The sequence below is a fragment of the Haliotis rufescens genome, unplaced genomic scaffold (assembly GCF_023055435.1).
Source record: "Haliotis rufescens isolate VD_foot unplaced genomic scaffold, xgHalRufe1.0.p SCAF_13, whole genome shotgun sequence".
NCBI lineage: Eukaryota > Metazoa > Mollusca > Gastropoda > Lepetellida > Haliotidae > Haliotis > Haliotis rufescens.
The window spans coordinates 24668493-24692438 of record NW_025963813.1 but is presented as its reverse complement, the minus strand read 5'-3'; the positions used below and the strand labels follow the sequence as shown (position 1 = coordinate 24692438).

The 23946-nt window shown below is 42.5% G+C and overlaps 1 protein-coding gene across 5 annotated transcripts in view; it reads right to left on the bottom strand.

The window, feature by feature from the left end:
* The window catches only part of LOC124117411 (fibroblast growth factor receptor 3-like), a 54621-nt gene that overhangs the window by 6272 nt on the left and 24403 nt on the right, over positions 1-23946 (bottom strand). For 3 of the 5 annotated variants that reach the window (XM_048394333.1, XM_048394334.1, XM_048394332.1), the window contains 6 exons: positions 11290-11464; positions 9840-10003; positions 7583-7706; positions 7167-7333; positions 5919-6057; positions 4733-5095 (listed from right to left, as the gene is read on the bottom strand). In XM_048394333.1, coding sequence (XP_048250290.1) covers positions 4733-5095; positions 5919-6057; positions 7167-7333; positions 7583-7706; positions 9840-10003; positions 11290-11404 — 1072 coding nt within the window. In that variant the 5' untranslated portion in view covers positions 11405-11464. The remainder of the gene's footprint in view (positions 1-4732; positions 5096-5918; positions 6058-7166; positions 7334-7582; positions 7707-9839; positions 10004-11289; positions 11465-23946) is intronic. The other 2 variants (XM_048394335.1, XM_046479297.2) reach the window with 2 other exon arrangements.

Sequence of the window (23946 nt, the reverse complement as noted above, 5' to 3'; positions counted from 1 at the left end):
TTCTGTAAAACATTCAGCTTGTAACACTAGCAGTCAGTTAAACATTCAGCTTGTTACACTATGAGTCTGTAAAACATTCAGCTTGTTACACTATGAGTCTATAAAACATTCAGCTTGTTACACTATGAGTCTGTAAAACGTTCAGCTTGTTACACTATCAGTCTGTAAAACATTCAGCTTGTTACACTTTTAGTCTGTAAAACAGTCAGCTTGTTACACTATCAGTCTGTAAAACATTCAGCTTGTTACACTATCAGTCTGTTAAACATTCACACTTGTACCACTTTCAGTCTGTAAAACATTCAGCTTGTTACACTATCATTCTGTAAAACATTCAGCTTGTAACACTAGCAGTCAGTTAAACATTCAGCTTGTTACACTATCAGTCTGTAAAACATTCAGCTTCTAACACTATCACTCTGTAAAACATTCAGCTTGTTACACTCTCAGTCTGTAAAACATTCAGCTTGTTACACTATGAGTCTGTAAAACATTTAGCTTGTTACACTATCAGTCTGTAAAACATTCAGATTGTTACACTATCAGTCTGTTAAACATTCAGCTTGTTACACTATCAGTCTGTAAAACATTCAGCTTGTACGACTAGCAGTCAGTTAAACATTCAGCCTGTTACACTATGAGTCTGTAAAACATACAGCTTGTTACACTATCAGTCTGTAAAACATTCAGCTTGTTACACTATCAGTCTGTAAAACATTCAGCTTCTTACACTATAAGTCTGTAAAACATTCAGCTTGTTACACTATCAGTCTGTAAAACATTCACACTTGTACCACTATCAGTCTGTAAAACATCCACACTTGTACCACTATCAGTCTGTAAAACATTCAGCTTCTAACACTTTCAGTCTGTAAAACATTCAGCTTGTTACACTATCAGTCTGTAAAACATTCAGCTTGTTACACTATCAGTCTGTAAAACATTTAGCTTGTTACACTATAAGTCTGTTTAACAATCAGCTTGTTAAACTATCAGTCTGTTAAACATTCAGCTTGTTACACTATCAGTCTGTTAAACATTCAGGTTGTTACACTATCAGTCTGTAAAACATTCAGCTTGTTACACTATCAGTCTGTAAAACATTCAGCTTGTACCACTAGCAGTCAGTTAAACATTCAGCTTGTTACACTTTAAGTCTGTAAAACATTCAGCTTGTTACACTATCAGTCTGTAAAACATTCACGCTTGTACCACTTTCAGTCTGTAAAACATTCACACTTTTACCACTATCAGTCTGTTAAACATTCAGCTTGTTACACTATCAGTCTGTAAAACATTCAACTTGTTACACTATCAGGCTGTAAAACATTCAGCTTGTTACACTATCAGTCTGTAAAACATTCACGCTTGTACCACTTTCAGTCTGTAAAACATTCACACTTGTACCACTATAAGTCTGTTAAACATTCAGCTTGTTACACTATCAGTCTGTAAAACATTCAACATGTTACACTATCAGGCTGTAAAACATTCAGCTTGTTACACTATCAGTCTGTAAAACATTCACGCTTGTAGCACTTTCAGTCTGTAAAACATTCACACTTGTACCACTATCAGTCTGTTAAACATTCAGCTTGTTACACTATCAGTCTGTAAAACATTCAGCTTGTAACACTATCAGTCAGTTAAACATTCAGCTTGTTACACTATCAGTCTGTAAAACATTCAGCTTGTTACACTATCAGTCTGTAAAACATTCAGCTTCTAACACTATCAGTCAGTTAAACATTCAGCTTGTTACACTATCAGCCTGTAAAACATTCAGGTTGTTACACTATCAGTCTGTAAAACATTCCGCTTGTTACACTATCAGTCTGTAAAACATTCAGCTTGTTACACTATCAGTCTGTAAAACATTCAGCTTGTTACACTATCAGTCTGTAAAACATTCAGCTTGTTACACTATCAGTCTGTAAAACATTCAGCTTCTAACACTATCAGTCAGTTAAACATTCAGCTTGTTACACTATCAGCCTGTAAAACATTCAGCTTGTTACACTATCAGTCTGTAAAACATTCCGCTTGTTACACTATCAGTCTGTAAAACATTCAGCTTGTTACACTATCAGTCTGTAAAACATTCAGCTTGTTACACTATCAGTCTGTTAAACATTCAGCTTGTAACACTAGCAGTCTGTAAAACGTTCAGCTTGTTACACTATCAGTCTGTAAAACATTCAGCTTGTAACACCATCACTCTGTAAAACATTCAGCTTGTAACACTATCAGTCTGTGAAAGATTCAGCTTATAGCACGTTCAGTCTGTAAAACATTCAGCTTGTAGCAGCATTAGTCTATAAAACATTCAGCTTGTAACACTTTCAGTCTGAAAAACATTCAGCTTATAGCACTATCAGTCTCCAAATATTCACATTGTAGCACTATCAAATCTGTAAAACATTCACACTTGTACCACTATCAGTCTGTAAAACATTCAGCTTGTTACACTATCAGTCTGTTAAACATTCAGCTTGTAACCTCAACAGCTTGTTTACTATCAGTCTGTAGCACTGTCGGTCTGTAAAACATTCACACTTGTACCACTATCAGTCTGTAAAACGTTCAGCTTGTAGCTCTGTCTGAAACACATTCAGCTTGTAACCCCAACAGCTTGTGAACTATCAGTCCGTAGCACTGTCGGGCTGTAAAACATTCACACTTGTGCCACCATCAGTCTGTAAAACGTTCAGCTTGTTACACTATCAATCTTCAAAAGATTCAGCTTGTAACACTATCAGTCTGTAAAACGTTCAGCTTGTAGCTCTGTCTGAAACACATTCAGCTTGTAACCCCAACAGCTTGTGTACTATCAGTCCGTAGCACTGTCGGTCTGTAAAACATTCACACTTGTACCACTATCAGTCTGTAAAACGTTCAGCTTGTAGCTCTGTCTGAAACACATTCAGCTTGTAACCCTAACAGCTTGTGTACTATCAGTCCGTAGCACTGTCGGGCTGTAAAACATTTACACTTGTGCCACCATCAGTCTGTAAAACGTTCAGCTTGTTACACTATCAATCTTCAAAAGATTCAGCTTGTAACACTATCAGTCTGTAAAACGTTCAGCTTGTAGCTCTGTCTGAAACACATTCAGCTTGTAACCCCAACAGCTTGTGTACTATCAGTCCGTAGCACTGTCGGTCTGTAAAACATTCACACTTGTACCACTATCAGTCTGTAAAACGTTCAGCTTGTTACACTATCAATCTGCAAAACATTCAGCTTGAAACACTATCAGTCTGTAAAACGTTCAGCTTGTAACACTATCAGTCTGTAAAACATTCAGCTAGTAACACTATCAGTCTGTAAAACATTCAGCTTGTTTCACTATCAGTCTGTAAAACATTCAGCTTGTTACACTATCAGTCCGTTAAACATTCAACTTGTTACACTATCAGTCTGTTAAACATTCAGCTTGTTACACTATCAGTCTGTACAACATTCAGCTTGTTACACTTTCAGTCTGTAAAACATTCAGCTTGTTACACTATCAGTCTGTAAAACATTCAGCTAGTAACACTATCAGTCAGTGAAACATTCAGCTTGTACCACTATCAGTCTGTAAAACATTCAGCTTGTTACACTATCAGTCTGTAAAACATTCAACTTGTTACACTATCAGTCAGTAAAACATTCAGGTTGTTACACTATCAGTCAGTTAAACATTCAGCTTGTTACACTATCAGTCTGTAAAACATTCAGATTGTTACACTATGAATCTGTAAAACATTCAGCTTGTTACACTATCAGTCTGTAAAACATTCAGCTTGTTACACTATCAGTCAGTTAAACATTCAGCTTGTTACACTATCAGTCTGTAAAACATTCAGCTTGTTACACTATCGGTCTGTTAAACATTCAGCTTGTTACACTATCAGTCTGTTCAACATTCAGCTTGTTACACTATCAGTCTGTAAAACATTCAGCTTTTACCACTAGCAGTCTGTTAAACATTCAGCTAGTTACACTATCAGTCCGTTAAACATTCAACTTGTTACACTATCAGTCTGTTAAACATTCAGCTTGTTACACTATCAGTCTGTAAAACATTCAGCTTGTAACACTATCAGTCAGTTAAACATTCAGCTTGTTACACTATCAGTCTGTAAAACATTCAGCTTGTTACACTATCAGTCTGTAAAACATTCAGCTTGTTACACTATCAGTTCGTTAAACATTCAACTTGTTACACTATCAGTCTGTTAAACATTCAGCTTGTTACACTATCAGTCTGTAAAACATTCAGCTTGTAACACTATCAGTCAGTTAAACATTCAGCTTGTTACACTATCAGTCTGTAAAACATTCAGCTTGTTACACTATCAGTCTGTAAAACATTCAGCTTGTTACACTATCAGTCTGTAAAACATTCAGCTTGTTACACTATCAGTCTGTAAAACATTCAGCTTGTTACACTATCCATCTGTAAAACATTCAGCTTGTACCACTATCAATCTGTAAAACGTGTAGCACTATGAGTCTTGTAGCACTATCAGTCTGTTAAACATTCAGCTTGTAACACTATCAGTCTGTAAAACGTTCAGCTTGTAGCTCTCTCTGAAACACATTCAGCTTGTAACCCAAACAGCTTGTGTACTATCAGTCTGTAGCACTGTCAGTCTGTGACCATATCAAGTTGTAGCAGAACCGTTATATGCTATAAAGCAGTGCCGTGAATACCGCTACTACATCCGAGGTGTTACATACTTACATGGAGCCCATCCCCACCCACCTTCAACTTTACAGCTGCGGCACACACACCCTCCGAGCGTGGTGAAGAAACCGTTCATTGTGCCCCCCGAGGGACAGTCCAGTGACACCACGCGTAGGCTTTGCACCTGTCCTACACAACAATTGCACGTCTGGTTGATGTGGGGTGTGGGGGTAGAGGCTGTGGATGATGACATGTTGGTAGCCGCCAGGACGAGGAGGGGGGTAAACTCGCTGCGCCCACATGATCCCATGCAGTAAGTAATCTTGACCGGCTGTGACGTCTTGCAACCGTACACACTGTCATACAGGTACTCCTTGCGAATGTGCAACGCGCACTTGGGTTCAAACGGTAACTCCTCGCCTAGAAGAGTAAGTGGAAACGTTGCGTAACACAGACGTATTTACACCATTGACTTTCTGGATAAAGAATTCTGCCTGGATTTAAGACAGTGCTGGTTAAGAAGACAATCATTATCATCATCATCATCATCATCATCATCATCATCCGGGTTACACCGGGTTTATGGTTTTGGTGATCAGTGTTTTCTTCGATCACCAATATAAACTTCTTCTTTTTCAAGATGACGCGTCGCGGTGTAACTGAAATACTGTTAAAAGCGGCGTCAAACCACACTTTCTCACTTGAATGTATAAGGAACGTGGTCGGCCAAGCACTGTAATGCGTCGTAATTCGTTATACATAGTTGCGTCCCTTAGGCGATCTAGGATGCATTGATCATGGGTTCGAATCCCAGATTTGCCAGAGTTATGATCCTTGGTTTGTCAGCACCAGACTTGTGCTCGTCGGTGTCAAGTTGAAACATTAGGCTGACTTGTAATTACTGAAATACAGTTTAAATCAGTGTAAAATACAACTTAATCTCTGGAATCAATGAATGCATATCAATCTTCGAATAAATGTCTATTCAAAGAGCCTATATAAGACACCAATATACACAGCGTCTCCCTAGGGGATCCTGGAATAGCCTTGTAGCAACAACCACCTTGTAACATCAGGAAAAGAGACGGCCTTTTGAGCAGCAGGCGCTATGTTTGCCCTCAGGATATGAACATATACTAAAGGTTTCATTTAACAATGCAGCATCAATAACACAACGCAATTATGATCAAACCTGCTTCAGTGTATATGTGTATTCAAGCGTGTGTATGTCTGTGTAACGCACCTTCCCGTATAACAGCTAGCTTAGCTGTGAGCTGGCGACTAGACATCTTGTTTTTGATAGTGCACGTGTATAAACCAACGTCATCCTTAGTAACTCTGTCCAGCACAAACATCTCGGCCCGTCTACTGGTACTGGGTTTCTGAAACAGAACACATTAAAGCCCTGATTACAACAACGTCACACCAATAACACATTATTCTAACGTTCATTTTAGAAAATTATTTAGGTATAATTACTAACATTAATATTGAGATATCCTCAAGTACACTCAAGACTTCGGAAAACAGTCTTCTATTCACCATTTGTAGTCAAAAGCCAAGAACACTGGCACGTTTATAAATCGCCACTGTTGCTTATTAATAAATCGGTACAGCTGTTTGTTTATATATCGCCACTGTTACTTATTAATAAATCGGTACAGTTGTTTGTTTATATATCGCCACTGTTGCTTGTTAATAAATCGGTACTGTTGTTTGTTTATATATCGCCACTGTTGCTTATTAATAAATCGGTACTGTTGTTTGTTTATATATCGCCACTGTTGCTTGTTAATAAGTCGGTACAGTTGTTTGTTTATATATCGCCACTGTTGCTGCTGCTAAATAATAAATCGGAACAGTTGTTTGTTTATATATCGCCACTGTTGCTTATTAATAAATCGGTACAGCTGTTTGTTTATATATCGCCACGGTGGCTCATTAATAAATCGGTACAGTTGTTTGTTTATATATCGCCACTGTTGCTTGTTAATAAATCGGTACTGTTGTTTGTTTATATATCGCCACTGTTGCTTATTAATAAATCGGTACAGTTGTTTGTTTATATATCGCCACTGTTGCTTGTTAATAAATCGGTACCGTTGTTTGTTTATATATCGCCACTGTTGCTTGTTAATAAATCGGTACCGTTGTTTGTTTATATATCGCCACTGTTGCTTGTTAATAAATCGGTACAGTTGTTTGTTTATATATCGCCACTGTTGCTTATTAATAAATCGGTACTGTTGTTTGTTTATATATCGCCACTGTTGCTTATTAATAAATCGGTACAGTTGTTTGTTTATATATCGCCACTGTTGCTTGTTAATAAATCGGTACAGTTGTTTGTTTATATATCGCCACTGTTGCTTATTAAAAAATCGGTACTGTTGTTTGTTTATATATCGCCACTGTTGCTTGTTAATAAATCGGTACTGTTGTTTGTTTCTATATCGACACTGTAGCGTATTGTCTGCATAGTGAAGGGTACCTGCAGGATGTCCACACGTGGACTGTTCCCCTTCTTCCGCGACCACTCAATAGTTGGCCTGGGGAAGCTGTCGGTGCTGCAGCCGAACACTACGGTGTCTCCTATCTTAGCGGTCTGGTTTCTCGGTCTTTCCTTGACTGTGATCTCGGACATATCGTGAGTAGATCCTGCAACACACACCCGTGCCACGTATTCAGGTTACATTGTATATATGTTAAACAGGTAAGGGAGCGATATGGCACAAGGAATCCAAATGCAGAACTATTGCAGAGATGATGTTCTTAATCCGATAAAGTTGTAATAGATGAGAAAGAGTTAAAGGGTTTGCCGAGTACCCACCAACAGTCTTACATAACTAGATTGGAAGAGATACCTTGTGATGGATCTCTTGGTAATGATTAACAATAAGTGTTCACCTAATACCCTCAGCGTGAACGTCCTGTTGAGAGATCCGAGTGTGTTGTAGACGGTGCATGTGTATTGTCCGGAGTCCGCCATCTGAAGCGAGTTGATGGTCAGACGGTACGACCTGCGCCGGTACTGTAACATACGCAGTGTAAGGGCTTAATTAATGACAAATACAGTTTACGAATGTAGTGACGTATGTATGTATGTATGTATGTATGTATGTATGTATGTATGTATGTATGTATGTATGTATGTATGTATGTATGTATGTATGTATGTATGTGTTGATTAGTAGGTATGTTTTTGAGGAGTTTTATAGCGAGATACAGAAGGACGATAACCCATCTGTACGCAGCAGAAGCGCGAAAACCCACACAATCTGTACGCAGCAGAAGGGCGAAAACCCACACAATCTGTACGCAGCAAAAGGGCGAAAACCCACACAAACTGTACGCAGCAAAAGGGCGATAACCAACATGTACATGTACACCGTCTGTATGCAGAAGAAGGGAGATAAACCTAATGAACACTATCTGTACGCAGCAGCAGAGCGAAAACCCACATGTACACCGTTTGTACTTGAGCGAAGGGGGATGACCCACATGTACACCGTCTGTACGTAGCAGAAGGGAGATAACCCACATGTACTACGCCTGTACTTGGCAGAAGGGGAATAACCCACATGTACACCATCTGTTCTCAGCAGAAGGGAGGTAACCCACAGGTACACCGTCTCTATTTGGCAGAAGGGCCATAACCCACATGTACACAGTCTCTACTTGGCAGGAGGGAGATATCCCACATGTTCACCGTCTCTACTGGGCAGAAGGGAGATGACCCACATATACACCGTCTCTACTTGGCAGAAAGGCCATAACCCACAAGTACACCGTCTCTATTTGGCAGAAGGGAGACAACCCACATGTACACCGTCTCTATTTGGCAGAAGGGAGACGACCCACATGTACATCGTATCTTCTTGGCATAAGGGCCATAACCCACATGTGCACCGTCTCTATTTGACAGAAGGGAGAAAACCCTTATGTACACCGTCTCTACTTGACAGAAGGGAGATGACCCAGAAAGTACACCGTCTCTTCTTGGCAGAAGGGAGACAACCCACATGTACACCGTCTCTACTTCGCAGAAGGGAGATGACCCAGATGTACACCGTCTCTACTTGGCAGAAGGGAGATAACCAATATGTACACCGTCTCTACTTGGCAGAAAGGCCATAACCCACATGTACACCGTCTCTACTTGACAGAAGGGAGACAACCCATATGTTCACCGTCTATACTTGGCAGAAGGGAGACAACCCACATGTACACCGTCTTCACTTGGCAGAAGGGAGATGACCCACATATACACCGTCTCTACTTAGCAGAAGGGCCATAACCCACATGTACACCGTCTCTACTTGGCAGAAGGGAGATGACCCAGATGTACACCGTCTCTATTTGGCTGAAGGGAGACAACCCACATGTACACCGCCTCTATTTGGCAGAAGGGAGACAACCCACATTATCACCGTCTCTACTTGGCAGAAGGGAGATGACCAACATGTACATCGTATCGATTTTGGCAGATGGGAGATGACCCACATGTACACCGTCTCTACTTGGCAGAAGGGATATAACCCCCATGTACACCATATGTGCTCAGCAGAAGGGAGATAACCCACATGTACACCGTCTCTATTTGGCAGGAGGAAGATGACCCACATGTACACCGTCTCTACTTGGCAGAAGGGAGATGACCCACATGTACACCGTCTCTACTTGGCAGAAGGGAGATGACGCAGATGTACACAGTCTCTACTTGGCAAAAGGGAGATATCCCACATGTTCACCGTCTCTAATTGGCAGAAGGGCCATAACCCACATGTACACCGTCTCTATTTGGCAGAAGGGCCATAACCCACATGTACACCGTCTCTACTTGGCAGAAGGGCCATAACCCACATGTACACCGTCTCTACTTGGCAGAAGGGCCATAACCCACATGTTCTCCGTCTCTACTTGGCAGAAGGGAGATATCCCACATGTACACCGTCTCTACTTGGCAGAAGGGAGATGACCAAGATGTACACCGTCTCTACTTGGCAGAAGGGCCATAACCCACATGTACAAAAGGGCGATTACCAACGCGTAAATCGTAAATGATGTGGATGTAATATCCACACGGCCCTTATTAGTCTTGCGAGCCATCTGTGATGAAGTCAGTGGAGCCTGCAAGCGACAACATATACATATAGTGACCTACCTTTTTGGATTTTTTGGTATTAAGAAGATTGCCGCTTCTGTACCACCTGTAGCGAGGTCTGGGATTAGCTCGGGCCTGACACTTTAACACCACCGTGGACTGCTCCCGCTCCACAAGTACTGTCTCCTTCATGCGTCGTCGCCAGCGGGGGGGCCCTGGGTCGCCAAGATGTAGCAAATAAACAGGGAACATTATAGCCTATGTACGTTTGGTTTGATTGTAATGTAAACTGCGAACAGTTTAAACTGTGTTTTTACACTAATGGTCATTCTTTCTCACGAATTACAAATATGGATGTCAAGGCCATTTCCTCCCGGCTAACGTGTCATGGTGCAACAGAAATCATGTTCAAAGCTCACTCATGTTTTCCTTGATGCACATATTTTTAGCATAAAATAAAAAATTTTGATAATAAAAAACATTATTTCTGTCGAGTTTACCATACGTTGTTAATAACAGTTGTGACATTGACAGTCACAGGTACACTTATGGATTTTTTTTTAAAGCTGACTAGATTGTGTAACGATTTTCTACATAAAAAATGGCCATACTCAGCTGATAGCTGTTATTGATAACCCCGTGGGGATTTCGGGTTAGAATAGGTCCCAGCAACCTATGCTGGTTGTAAGCAGGGACTTAATGGATCGGGTGTTCAGACCCGATGACTTTGTGGATTGCGTGTCAACGTACCCCGACGGAATGCATCGTTGCTAATAATACTGGAATGTCTGCTATGTGCGGAGTTAAACAACAAACAAATAAACAAACGAATCATTTCGGGGATCTTTTCATTACGTTAGTATGACAAGACGTTGATAAAAAAATATAAAAACATGAAATCTTTAATTCAGGTGAAGTGAATTCACCGTTGTTATGCTTTTTAAAGGTTCTAATCTAACCGTCTGTTTCAGGCTTTGAGGTTCTCCTGAATACGATAGCTCCCATGACATTCAAATGTGCGTCAGTATCGTACTATGTGGGAGTTGTATTAGACAAGTACGATTCGTTAGCAATGACATCTCGATCAACGATACCGCCAGGGTCACCTATTAGTCTACTGGCGACAAGTAAACCTAGTCTCTTCTTTCGCGTGGCTTCTGGTGATAAAGCAGTAAGAGCGTTTTCTGCCTCGTGTTCCGGGTGTGTATGCGGCTGACGCATGTCTCCCCTCAGTACCAGACATTTATCCTCAAACTGCTGTGTTTTGTGTGGTGTTTCCTTCAAACACCTTGATTGGAAATAACACACTGTACATACATGCTACAATTGATTTAAAAAAATGATAAAATCCTTCTTTGGGAGTATGTAACATGGTATGTTATGAACACATTATCAAGAATATACCGGTATCCACTTTGGGTGATTTCGTTAGTACTGACTAACATTGATAACAATTCGTTGGACATACAAACAGATTTAGTATATTATTAAAATATTTCTGTTGTCTTACCAACTGATGCCTTTTCACATTTCTTCCCTCCCTTTTTTTTCCTACATTTCCCGTCGGCCCTTGCAACAAGCATCACCAGCAGGCAGCACACCAGCAGTGCGACCCTAAGGCGCATGCTCACACTTCGGGTCGTCCTTTAACCTTTGACATTAGGCTCGCCACGATGAACGCGCAACTGAGAACACAATAGCACACACATGTTATATCTGTGACATGAACACTGGCATTCGATGTAGCAGTGTACAGAATTAAACTCACCAATAAATGCGAATTTGTATCTATTACTCCCAAGTAACATTATTAGTGCAGTCGAAACAATCAGTACAAAATTATATACGTGTGATCAGGAGATGACATATCCCCCGATCGGGTAAAATTCGGAAATGGAGTTGGGCTGCTTATCCCCAATGTTTGACTCATTCCAATTGAATGCCTTCAGTTCAGTTCAGCGGTTTTTTTAAATCATCAAAAGGCACCAGTTCACAACTAGACTGATCTGTATGGCACGTTTCATTTAAAATTATTCAACGGCTTTTGAGTTCTGCTCCGGAAACGAGCACCATCCTCATCTTCAGTAAATTCCAACTTGTCATGAAAACACAAAGAATGAATTTAAAAAAACAACACCCAAATCATCAATACAGGCACGAGTTCACCATTTGACCGATGTGTATAACATGATTCAACAAGAAATATTCAGCGGATGAGGAGCTCAAGAAACAGAAAACGGACAGACCGACATGGACATACCACCCCCATCCATCCCCAACCACCACCTCGACCACCACCCCAACCACCACCCCAACCACCACCCCGACCAAAGACGAGTAAATACTGGGAAAGTGTTTCTAACAATGATCGATCTGAATGTGTATTTCCGGCCAGCGTGCGGGTCATAATATCTTCGCAGGAATCTCATTCGCAACACTTAAAAAACATAAGAAATCGCAACCTATTTCGAAAGGAACGTTCCTTTCAATTTGATATAAATAAGTACTCTATTACTTTGCAACTGGAATTCCCATAAAAACCTTCATGTAAATATGGTCTCCTATTCAAGAGCATCATTAATGTTTAAGCGGAAAGCAAAAGAGGTAAAGCACGAGAAGAGGGTTGCTGTTTGGAAAGGGGTGAAAGGATTCAGCCATCCTATTAATCGTAAACGGCCGTATTCCGACGTATAGCAATTTAGAAAAGACACAAATAACCTAACTTCAAACGCGATTGCACATTCAAGTCTTATTTCTCATCCATCGAGGTGATTTTATGTTCACTGTGCCAAACACAGAAACTCACAAACACAAACATATACTCGCCAAACACTATTGTTTTTTAGTTGGTGATATTACTTTTACCCTACACGATGATATGCGACACATTCGCTCTTCGTGTGATACATAGTGGATCTTCCCCTCAAAGTGTGTATCTATCACGAATGCATGTCGATCAGATGCTGTAGACGTCAATGACTTTCCTGTCAATGCTAGATTTTCCAGTTTTAGGCTTTTGCTGCTATCACATTTTTTTTTATGGTTGTCATGTATATCAACTACAAACATGGTTTGCATTGTATGTTGTAACAGAACAGCCACAACCCCACCATTTCCTAGATGTTACAAAACTTTCCCATCAGTAACACGTGCAGTACAACTTTGAAATAAAACGTCCCATGCTTCTAGCTACTTCAGTAACAAAGTTATGATCTTCAAGGTCAATTAAGAAATCACACACCATACTAACAATACATCCTGAATGAAACTATTTACAAGTCATTTTATGAGTGAATGAAGCGGACTTTGAAGTAATCGTGAGGTATGATAGGCATTGAGTTAATTATTGAGAGTCAATCAAAAGTAATTGGAAAATGCTTAGATTTATCACGAATTAATCTTAAGTCTTAACCCTGTTTAATAATTTTACCACTAGCGAACTTGGGGTTACACCGAGGTCACTCAAACGATGATACGATCGAGACCCCGCCTCAGGAGTGAGACGCCATGTTATTCTAAGTTTCTACTAATCCCATATAGAATTACTCAAGTTTTCTCATGCTTAAGTTTTTTGACGCCCAGTTCATATTAAATGACCATGACCTTCAAGATCACCGGATCAAATGTTATAACATTACCTTGGGTACAAAGTGGGCGGTATATCAGGTATTAAGTTAAGAAAAACAATAGCGGGGGCGGCAACCACATTCGTGACATTAAGCAACCCACCTTATATGTAGAGGCTATTTAAATATTGATCTATCTGAGCCTACATGAATAAATGATCTACCAGATGTACATCTCTCGTGATACCTACTCAAATCTGTCGGAACGCAAACGTGCATGATACGTCGGTGTGTTTATCTCTCGGGACACCCACGTGCATGATCTGTCGGTGTGTTCATCTCTCGGAACGCCAACGTGCATGATCTGTCGGTGTGTTCCCGGGACGCCCACGTGCATGATCTGTTGGCGAGTTCATCTGTCGGGACGCCTACATGCATGATCTGTCGGTTGCACATATCTAGTAACGCCTACATGCATGATCTGTCAGTGTGTTCATCTCTCGGGACCTCTACATGCATGATCTGTCAGTGTGTTCATCTCTCGGGACGCCTACATGCATGATCTGTCAGTGTCTTCATCTCTCGGGACGCCTACGTGCATGATCTGTCAGTGTGTTCATCTCTCGGGACGCCTACGTGCATGATCTGTCAGTGTGTTCATCTCTCGGGACGCCTACATGCATGATCTATCTGTGTGTTCATCTCTCGGGACCTCTACATGCATAATCTATCTGTAGGTTCATCTCTCGGGACGCCTATATGCATGATCTGTCAGTGTGTTCATCTCTCGGGACGTATACATGCATGATCTATCTGTGTGTTCATCTCTCGGGACGCCTATATGCATGATCTATCTGTGTGTTCATCTCTCGAGGCGCCTACATGCATGATCTGTTCGTCTGTTCATCTCTCGGGACGTCTACATGCATGATCTATCTGTGTGTTCATCTCTCGGGACGCCTATATGCATGATCTGTCAGTGTGTTCATCTCTCGGGACGTATACATACATGATCTATCTGTGTGTTCATCTCTCGGGACGCCTATATGCATGATCTGTCAATGTGTTCATCTCTCGGGACGCCTACATGCATGATCTGCCCGTGTGTTCATCTCTCGGGACGCCTACATGCATGATCTGTCAGTGTGTTCATCTCTCGGGACGTATACATACATGATCTGTCAGTGTGTTCATCTCTCGGGACGTATACATACATGATCTATCTGTGTGTTCATCTCTCGGGACGCCTACATGCATGATCTGTCAGTGTGTACATCTCTCGGGACGCCTATATGCATGATCTGTCAGTATGTTCATCTCTCGGGACGCCTACATGCATGATCTATCTGTGTGTTCATCTCTCGGGACGCATATATGCATGATCTGTCAGTGTGTTCATCTCTCGGGACGCCTACATGCATGATCTGTCAGTGTGTTCATCTCTCGGGACGCCTACATGCATGATATGTCGGTGTGTTCATCCCTCGGGACGCCTACGTGCATGATCTGTCAGTGTGCTAATCTCTCGGGACGCCTACGTGCATGATCTGTCGGTGTGTTCATTTCTCGGGACGCCTACATGCATGATCTGTCAGTGTGTTCATCTCTCGGGACGCCTACATGCATGATCTGTCCGTGTGTTCATCTCTCGGGACGCCTACATGCATGATCTGTCAATGTGTTCATCTCTCGGGACGCCTATATGCATGATCTATATGTGTGTTCATCTCTCGGGACGCCTACATGCATGATCTGTCCGTGTGTTCATCTCTCGGGACGTCTACATGCATGATCTATCTGTGTGTTCATCTCTCGGGACGCCTATATGCATGATCTGTCAATGTGTTCATCTCTCGGGACGCCTATATGCATGATCTGTCCGTGTGTTCATCTCTCGGGACGCCTACATGCATGATATATCTGTGTGTTCATCTCTCGGGACGTCTACATGCATGATCTATCTGTGTGTTCATCTCTCGGGACGCCTATATGCATGATCCGTCAGTGTGTTCATCTCTCGGGACGCCTACATGCATGATATGTCGGTGTGTTCATTTCTCGGGACGTCTATATGCATGATCTGTCAGTGTGTTCATCTCTCGGGACGCCTACATGCATGATCTGTCTGTGTGTTCATCTCTCGGGACGCCTACATGCATGATCTGTCGTTGTGTTCATTTCTCGGGACGTCTACATGCATGATCTGTCTGTGTGTTCATCTCTCGGGACGCCTATATGCATGATCTGTCAGTGTGTTCATCTCTCGGGACGCCTACATGCATGATCTGTCAGTGTGTTCATCTCTCGGGACGCCTACATGCATGATCTGTCAGTGTGTTCATCTCTCGGGACGCCTACATGCATGATCTGTCCGAGTGTTCATCTCTCGGGACGCCTACATGCATGATCTGTCTGTGTGTTAATCTCTCGGGACGCCTACATGCATGATCTATCTGTGTGTACATCTCTCGGGACGCCTATATGCATGATCTATATATGTTTATCTCTCGGGACGCCTACATGCATGATCTGTCCGTGTGTTCATCTCTCGGGACGTCTACATGCATGATCTACCTGTGTGTTCATCTCTCGGGACGCCTATATGCATGATTTGTCAGTGTGTTCATCTCTCGGGACGTATACATGCATGATCTATCTGTGTGTTCATCTCTCGGGACGCCTATATGCATGATCTGTCAGTGTGTTCATCTCTCGGGACGTATACATGCATGATCTATCTGTGTGTTCATCTCTCGGGACGCCTATATGCATGATCTGTCAGTGTGTTCATCTCTCGGGACGCCTACATGCATGATCTGCCGGTGTGTTCATCTCTCTGGACGCCTACGTGCATGATCTGTCAGTGTGTTCATCTCTCGGGACGCCTACATGCATGATCTTTCTGTGTGTTCATCTCTCGGGACGTCTACATGCATGATCTATCTGTGTGTTCATCTCTCGGGACGCCTACATGTATATGCATGATCTGTCAGTGTGTTCATCTCTCGGGACGTATACATGCATGATCTATCTCTGTGTTCATCTCTCGGGACGCCTATATGCATGATCTGTCAGTGTGTTCATCTCTCGGGACGCCTATATGCATGATCTATATGTGTGTTCATCTCTCGGGACGCCTACATGCATGATCTGTCAGTGTGTTCATCTCTCGGGACGCCTACATGCATGATCTGTCAGTGTGTTCATCTCTCGGGACGCCTACGTGCATGATCTGTCAGTGTGTTCATCTCTCTGGACGCCTACGTGCATGATCTGTCAGTGTGTTCATCTCTCGGGACGCCTACATGCATGATATATCTGTGTGTTCATCTCTCGGGACGTCTACATGCATGATCTATCTGTGTGTTCATCTCTCGGGACGCCTATATGCATGATCTGTCAGTGTGTTCATCTCTCGGGACGCCTACATGCATGATTTGTCGGTGTGTTCATTTCTCGGGACGTCTATATGCATGATCTGTCAGTGTGTTCATCTCTCGGGACGCCTACATGCATGATCTGTCTGTGTGTTCATCTCTCGGGACGCCTACGTGCATGATCTGTCGTTGTGTTCATTTCTCGGGACGTCTACATGCATGATCTGTCGGTGTGTTCATCTCTCGGGACGCCTATATGCATGATCTGTCAGTGTGTTCATCTCTCGGGACGCCTACATGCATGATCTGTCAGTGTGTTCATCTCTCGGGACGCCTACATGCATGACCTGTCAGTGTGTTCATCTCTCGGGACGCCTACATGCATGATCTGTCCGAGTGTTCTTCTCGGGACGCCTACATGCATGATCTGTCAGTGTGTTCATCTCTCGGGACGCCTACATGCATGATCTGTCAGTGTCTTCATCTCTCGGGACGCCTACGTGCATAATCTGTCTGTGTGTTCATCTCTCGGGACGCCTACATGCATGATCTGTCCGAGTGTTCATCTCTCGGGACGCCTACATGCATGATCTGTCTGTCTGTTAATCTCTCGGGACGCCTACATGCATGATCTATCTGTGTGTACATCTCTCGGGACGCCTATATGCATGATCTATATGTGTTTATCTCTCGGGACGCCTACATGCATGATCTGTCTGTGTGTTCATCTCTCGGGACGCCTATATGCATGATTTGTCAGTGTGTTCATCTCTCGGGCCGTATACATGCATGATCTATCTGTGTGTTCATCTCTCGGGACGCCTATATGCATGATCTGTCAGTGTGTTCATCTCTCGGGACGTATACATGCATGATCTATCTGTGTGTTCATCTCTCGGGACGCCTATATGCATGATCTGTCAGTGTGTTCATCTCTCGGGACGCCTACATGCATGATCTGCCCGTGTGTTCATCTCTCGGGACGCCTACGTGCATGATCTGTCCGTGTGTTCATCTCTCGGGACGCCTACATGCATGATCTATATGTGTGTTCATCTCTCGGGACGTCTACATGCATGATCTATATGTGTGTTCATCTCTCGGGACGCCTACATGCATGATCTGTCCGTGTGTTCATCTCTCGGGACGTATACATGCATGATCTATCTGTGTGTTCATCTCTCGGGACGCCTATATGCATGATCTGTCAGTGTGTTCATCTCTCGGGACGCCTATATGCATGATCTATATGTGTGTTCATCTCTCGGGACGCCTACATGCATGATCTGTCAGTGTGTTCATCTCTCGGGACGCCTACATGCATGATCTGTCAGTGTGTTCATCTCTCGGGACGCCTACATGCATGATCTGTCAGTGTGTTCATCTCTCGGGACGCCTACATGCATGATCTGTCAGTGTGTTCATCTCTCGGGACGCCTACATGCATGATCTGTCAGTGTGTTCATCTCTCGGGACGCCTAAATGCATGATCTGTCAGTGTGTTCATCTCTCGGGACGCCTACATGCATGATCTGTCAGTGTGTTCATCTCTCGGGACGCCTACGTGCATGATCTGTCAGTGTGTTCATCTCTCGGGACGCCTACATGCATGATCTGTCAGTGTGTTCATCTCTCGGGACGCCTACATGCATGATCTGTCAGTGTGTTCATCTCTCGGGACGCCTACATGCATGATCTGTCAGTGTGTTCATCTCTCGGGACGTCTACATGCGTGATCTGTCTGTGTGTTCATCTCTCGGGACGCCTATATGCATGATCTATATGTGTGTTCATCTCTCGGGACGCCTATATGCATGATCTGTCAGTATGTTCATCTCTCGGGACGCCTATATGCATGATCTATATGTGTTTATCTCTCGGGACGCCTACATGCATGATCTGTCCGTGTGTTCATCTCTCGGGACGTCTACATGCATGATCTACATGTGTGTTCATCTCTCGGGACGCCTATATGCATGATTTGTCAGTGTGTTCATCTCTCGGGACGTATACATGCATGATCTACCTGTGTGTTCATCTCTCGGGACGCCTATATGCATGATCTGTCAGTGTGTTCATCTCTCGGGACGTATACATGCATGATCTATCTGTGTGTTCATCTCTCGGGACGCCTATATGCATGATCTGTCAGTGTGTTCATCTCTCGGGACGCCTACATGCATGATCTGCCCGTGTGTTCATCTCTCTGGACGCCTACGTGCATGATCTGTCAGTGTGTTCATCTCTCGGGACGCCTACATGCATGATCTTTCTGTGTGTTCATCTCTCGGGACGCCTATATGCATGATCTGTCCGTGTGTTCATCTCTCGGGACGTATACATGCATGATCTATCTGTGTGTTCATCTCTCGGGACGCCTACATGCATGATCTGTCAGTGTGTTCATCTCTCGGGACGCCTATATGCATGATCTTTATGTGTGTTCATCTCTCGGGACGCCTACATGCATGATCTGTCAGTGTGTTCATCTCTCGGGACGCCTACATGCATGATCTGTCAGTGTGTTCATCTCTCGGGACGCCTACATGCATGATCTGTCAGTGTGTTCATCTCTCGGGACGCCTACATGCATGATCTGTCAGTGTGTTCATCTCTCGGGACGCCTACATGCATGATCTGTCAGTGTGTTCATCTCTCGGGACGCCTATATGCATGATCTATATGTGTGTTCATCTCTCGGGACGCCTATATGCATGATCTGTCAGTATGTTCATCTCTCGGGACGCCTACATGCATGATCTGTCAGTATGTTCATCTCTCGGGACGCCTACATGCATGATCTATATGTGTGCTCATCTCTCGGGAGATAATGTTTTGTTAGCTCAAAGGAAAGGTGCTTCAGCCTTCTATTAAGATTCCTCCTTTGATATTACTTCTATCACATACGTGCTGATGGCCAGCAGACAACACAGTCAGTGATCTCAATGTATCCATGTTTCTGGTAGTGTCAACATTACGTTTGCTAGTAATAAGAATGGGGAACATACAATGAATAATCTTGTTAAAACTCCAAGCCCGGTTCTCTTCAAGAGACTTCATTGACCGGAATTTAATTGAAAAGGAGAGTAACACGGATAAACAGTATTACTAACTTTCGGGTCAATCTGTACAACGCCACATAAGCCAATATCCGTTACGTTCATTGTAATTCTAGCATTGTGACTGGCTAAATTGGTCACGTGTTATTGCATTCATTTCCCAATAATTGTAAAACAATTAAGCCACACCCACCTAAGCGGACGACTTTCATGACAACGGAATGTCGGGGAATCACATGTACAGTACCATCATGAGGGTATCGGGCCTGGTAACATGTTACTGCTATGTTTCGGTATCAAACATACCAACATTCCGCCATATTCCACACTCACTACACAAACACCGGGACGCAGAGAAGAAATGAGTTGAAATGCTGTTAGGTGTACATGTTAACAAAACGATATTAATACATCAGATAGGTCCCGCTTACAAATATCCGCTGACAAACTTCTGGTCGCTACACTCGTGTTCATACGCCAATATCGAATCTGCGAAAGGGGCATGAACGTCCGTTTCTTTTCGTACAGAAGTGCTAGTGGTTACGTGGATATAGGCAGTATATAATTGCTACCGGTTACGTGGATATAGACAGTATAAAAGTGCTAGTGGTCCCTTGATAAGGACAGTATAGAAGTGCTAGTGGTCCCTTGATGAAAACAGTATAAAAGTGCTAGCGATTACATGAATATAAACAGTATAGACCTGCTAGCGGTTCCTTGATAGAGACAGTATAGAAGTGCTAGTGGTTACATGATAAAGACAGGATGGACGTGCTAGTGGTTCCATGAAAAAGACAGTATAAAAGTGCTAGTGGTCCCTTCATAAAGACAGTATAGAAGTGCTAGTGGTTACATGATAAAGACAGTATAGAAGTGCTAGCGGTTACATGGATATAGACAGTATAGACCTGCTAGCGATTCTTTGATAAAGACAGTATACAAGTGCTAGTGGTTACATGATAAAGACAATATAGAAGTGCTAGGGGTTCCATGAAAAAGACAGTATAGAAGTGCTAGTGGTTACATGATAAAGACAGTATAGAAGTGCTAGCGGTTACATGGATATAGACAGTATAGACCTGCTAGCGATTCTTTGATAAAGACAGTATACAAGTGCTAGAGGTTACATGATAAAGACAGTATAGAAGTGCTAGTGGTTACATGATAAAGACAGTATAGAAGTGCTAGTGGTTACATGATAAAGACAGTATAGAAGTGCTAGTGGTTACATGGATATAGACAGTATAGAAGTGCTAGCGATTCTTTGATAAAGACAGTATACAAGTGCTAGTGGTTACATGATAAAGACAGTATAGAAGTGCTAGTGGTCCCTTGATGAAGGCAGTATAGAAGTGCTAGTGGTTACATGATAACGACAGAATGGGGACGTGCTAGTGGTTCCATGAAAAAAACAGTATAGAAGTGCTAGTGGTCCCTTCATAAAGACAGTATAGAAGTGCTAGAGGTTACATGATAAAGACAGTACAGAAGTGCTAGAGGGTACATGATAAAGACAGGATAGAAGTGCTAGAGGTTACATGATGAAGACAGTATATAAGTGCTAACGGTTACATGATAAAGACAGTATAGAAGTGCTACCGGTTCCATGAAAAAGACAGTATAGAAGTGCTACCGGTTACATGGATATAGACAGTATAGAAGTGCTAGCGGTTCCATAAAAAAGACAGTATAGAAGTGCTTGTGGTCCCTTGATGAAGGCAGTATAGAAGCGCTAGCGGTTCCATGAAAAAGACAGTATAGAAGTGCTAGTGGTCCCTTGATGAAGGCAGTAAAGAAGTGCTAGCGGATCCATGAAAAAGACAGTAAAGAAGTGCTAGCTGTTCCATGATGAAGACAGTATAGAAGTGCTAGTGGTCCCTTGATGAAGACAGTATAGAAGTGCTAGTGGTCCCTTGTTGAAGACAGTATAGAAGTGCTAGTGGTTCCACGAAAACGACAGTATAGAAGTGCTAGTGGTCCCTTGATGAAGGCAGTAAAGAAGTGCTAGCGGTTCCATGAAAAAGACAGTAAAAAAGTGCTAGCGGTCCCATGAAAAAGACAGTATAGAAGTGCTAGTGGTCCCTTGATGAAAACAATATAGAAGTGCTAGTGGTTACATGATAAAGACAGTATAGAAGTGCTAGCGGTTCCATAAAAAAGACAGTATAGAAGTGCATGTGGTCCCTTGATGAAAACAGTATAGAAGTGATAGTGGTCCCTTGATGAAAACAGTATAGAAGTGCTAGTGGTCCCTTGTTGAAGACAGTATAGAAGTGCTAGTGGTTCCATGAAAAAGACAGTATAGAAGTGCTAGTGGTCCCTTGATGAAGGCAGTAAAGAAGTGCTAGTGGTTCATGAAAAAGACAGTATAGAAGTGCTAGCGGTCCCATGAAAAAGACTGTATAGAAGTGCTAGTGGTCCCTTGATGAAAACAGTGTAGAAGTGCTAGTGGTTACATGAATATAGACAGTATAGACCTGCTAGCGGTCCCTTGATAAAGACAGTATAGAAGTGCTAGTGGTCCCTTGATGAAGGCAGTATAGAAGTGCTAGCGGTTCCATGAAAAAGACAGTATAGAAGTGCTAGTGGTCCCTTGATGAAGGCAGTAAAGAAGTGCTAGCGGATCCATGAAAAAGACAGTAAAGAAGTGCTAGCTGTTCCATGATGAAGACAGTATAGAAGTGCTAGTGGTCCCTTGATGAAAACAATATAGAAGTGCTAGTGGTCCCTTGTTGAAGACAGTATAGAAGTGCTAGTGGTTCCATGAAAAAGACAGTATAGAAGTGCTAGTGGTCCCTTGATGAAGGCAGTAAAGAAGTGCTAGCGGTTCCATGAAAAAGACAGTAAAAAAGTGCTAGCGGTCCCATGAAAAAGACAGTATAGAAGTGCTAGTGGTCCCTTGATGAAAACAATATAGAAGTGCTAGCGGTTACATGATAAAGACAGTATAGAAATGCTAGTTGTCCCTTGATAAAGACAGTATAGAAGTGCTAGTGGTCCCTTGATGAAGGCAGTATAGAAGTGCTAGCGGTTCCATGAAAAAGACAGTATAGAAGTGCTAGTGGTCCCTTGATGAAGGCAGTAGAGAAGTGCTTAGCGGATCCATGAAAAAGACAGTAAAGAAGTGCTAGCTGTTCCATGATGAAGACAGTATAGAAGTGCTAGTGGTCCCTTGATGAAAACAATATAGAAGTGCTAGTGGTCCCTTGTTGAAGACAGTATAGAAGTGCTAGTGGTTCCATGAAAAAGACAGTATAGAAGTGCTAGTGGTCCCTTGATGAAGGCAGTAAAGAAGTGCTAGCGGTTCCATGAAAAAGATAGTAAAAAAGTGCTAGCGGTCCCATGAAAAAGACAGTATAGAAGTGCTAGTGGTCCCTTGATGAAAACAATATAGAAGTGCTAGCGGTTACATGATAAAGACAGTATAGAAATGCTAGTTGTCCCTTGATAAAGACAGTATAGAAGTGCTAGTGGTCCCTTGATGAAGGCAGTATAGAAGTGCTAGCGGTTCAATGAAAAAGACAGTATAGAAGTGCTAGTGGTCCATTGATGAAAACAGTATAGAAGTGCTAGTGGTTACATGATAACGACAGAATGGGGACGTGCTAGTGGTTCCATGAAAAAAACAGTATAGACGTGCTAGTGGTCCTTTATAAAGACAGTATAGAAGTGCTAGAGGTTACATGATAAAGACAGTATAGAAGTGCTAGTGGTTACATGGATATAGACAGTTTAGAAGTGCTAGTGGTCCCTTGATAAAGACAGTATAGAAGTGCTAGTGGTCCCTTGATAAAGACAGTATGAAAGTACAACCGGTTACATGGATATAGACAGTATGGAAGTGCTAGTGGTTACATGGATATAGACAGTATGGAAGTGCTAGCGGTTACATGGATATAGACAGTATAGAAGTGCTAGTGGTCCCTTGATAAAGACAGTATAGACCTGCTAGCGGCTCAATGAAAATGACAGTATAGAAGTGCTAGTGGTTCCTTGGTAAAGACAGTATAGACCTGCTAGCGGTTACATGGATATAGACAGTATGGAAGTGCTAGCGTTTACATGGATATAGGCAGTATAGAAGTGCTAGTGGTCCCTTGATAAAGACAGTATAGAAGTGCTAGCGGTTCCATGAAAATGACAGTATAGAAGTGCTAGTGGTTCC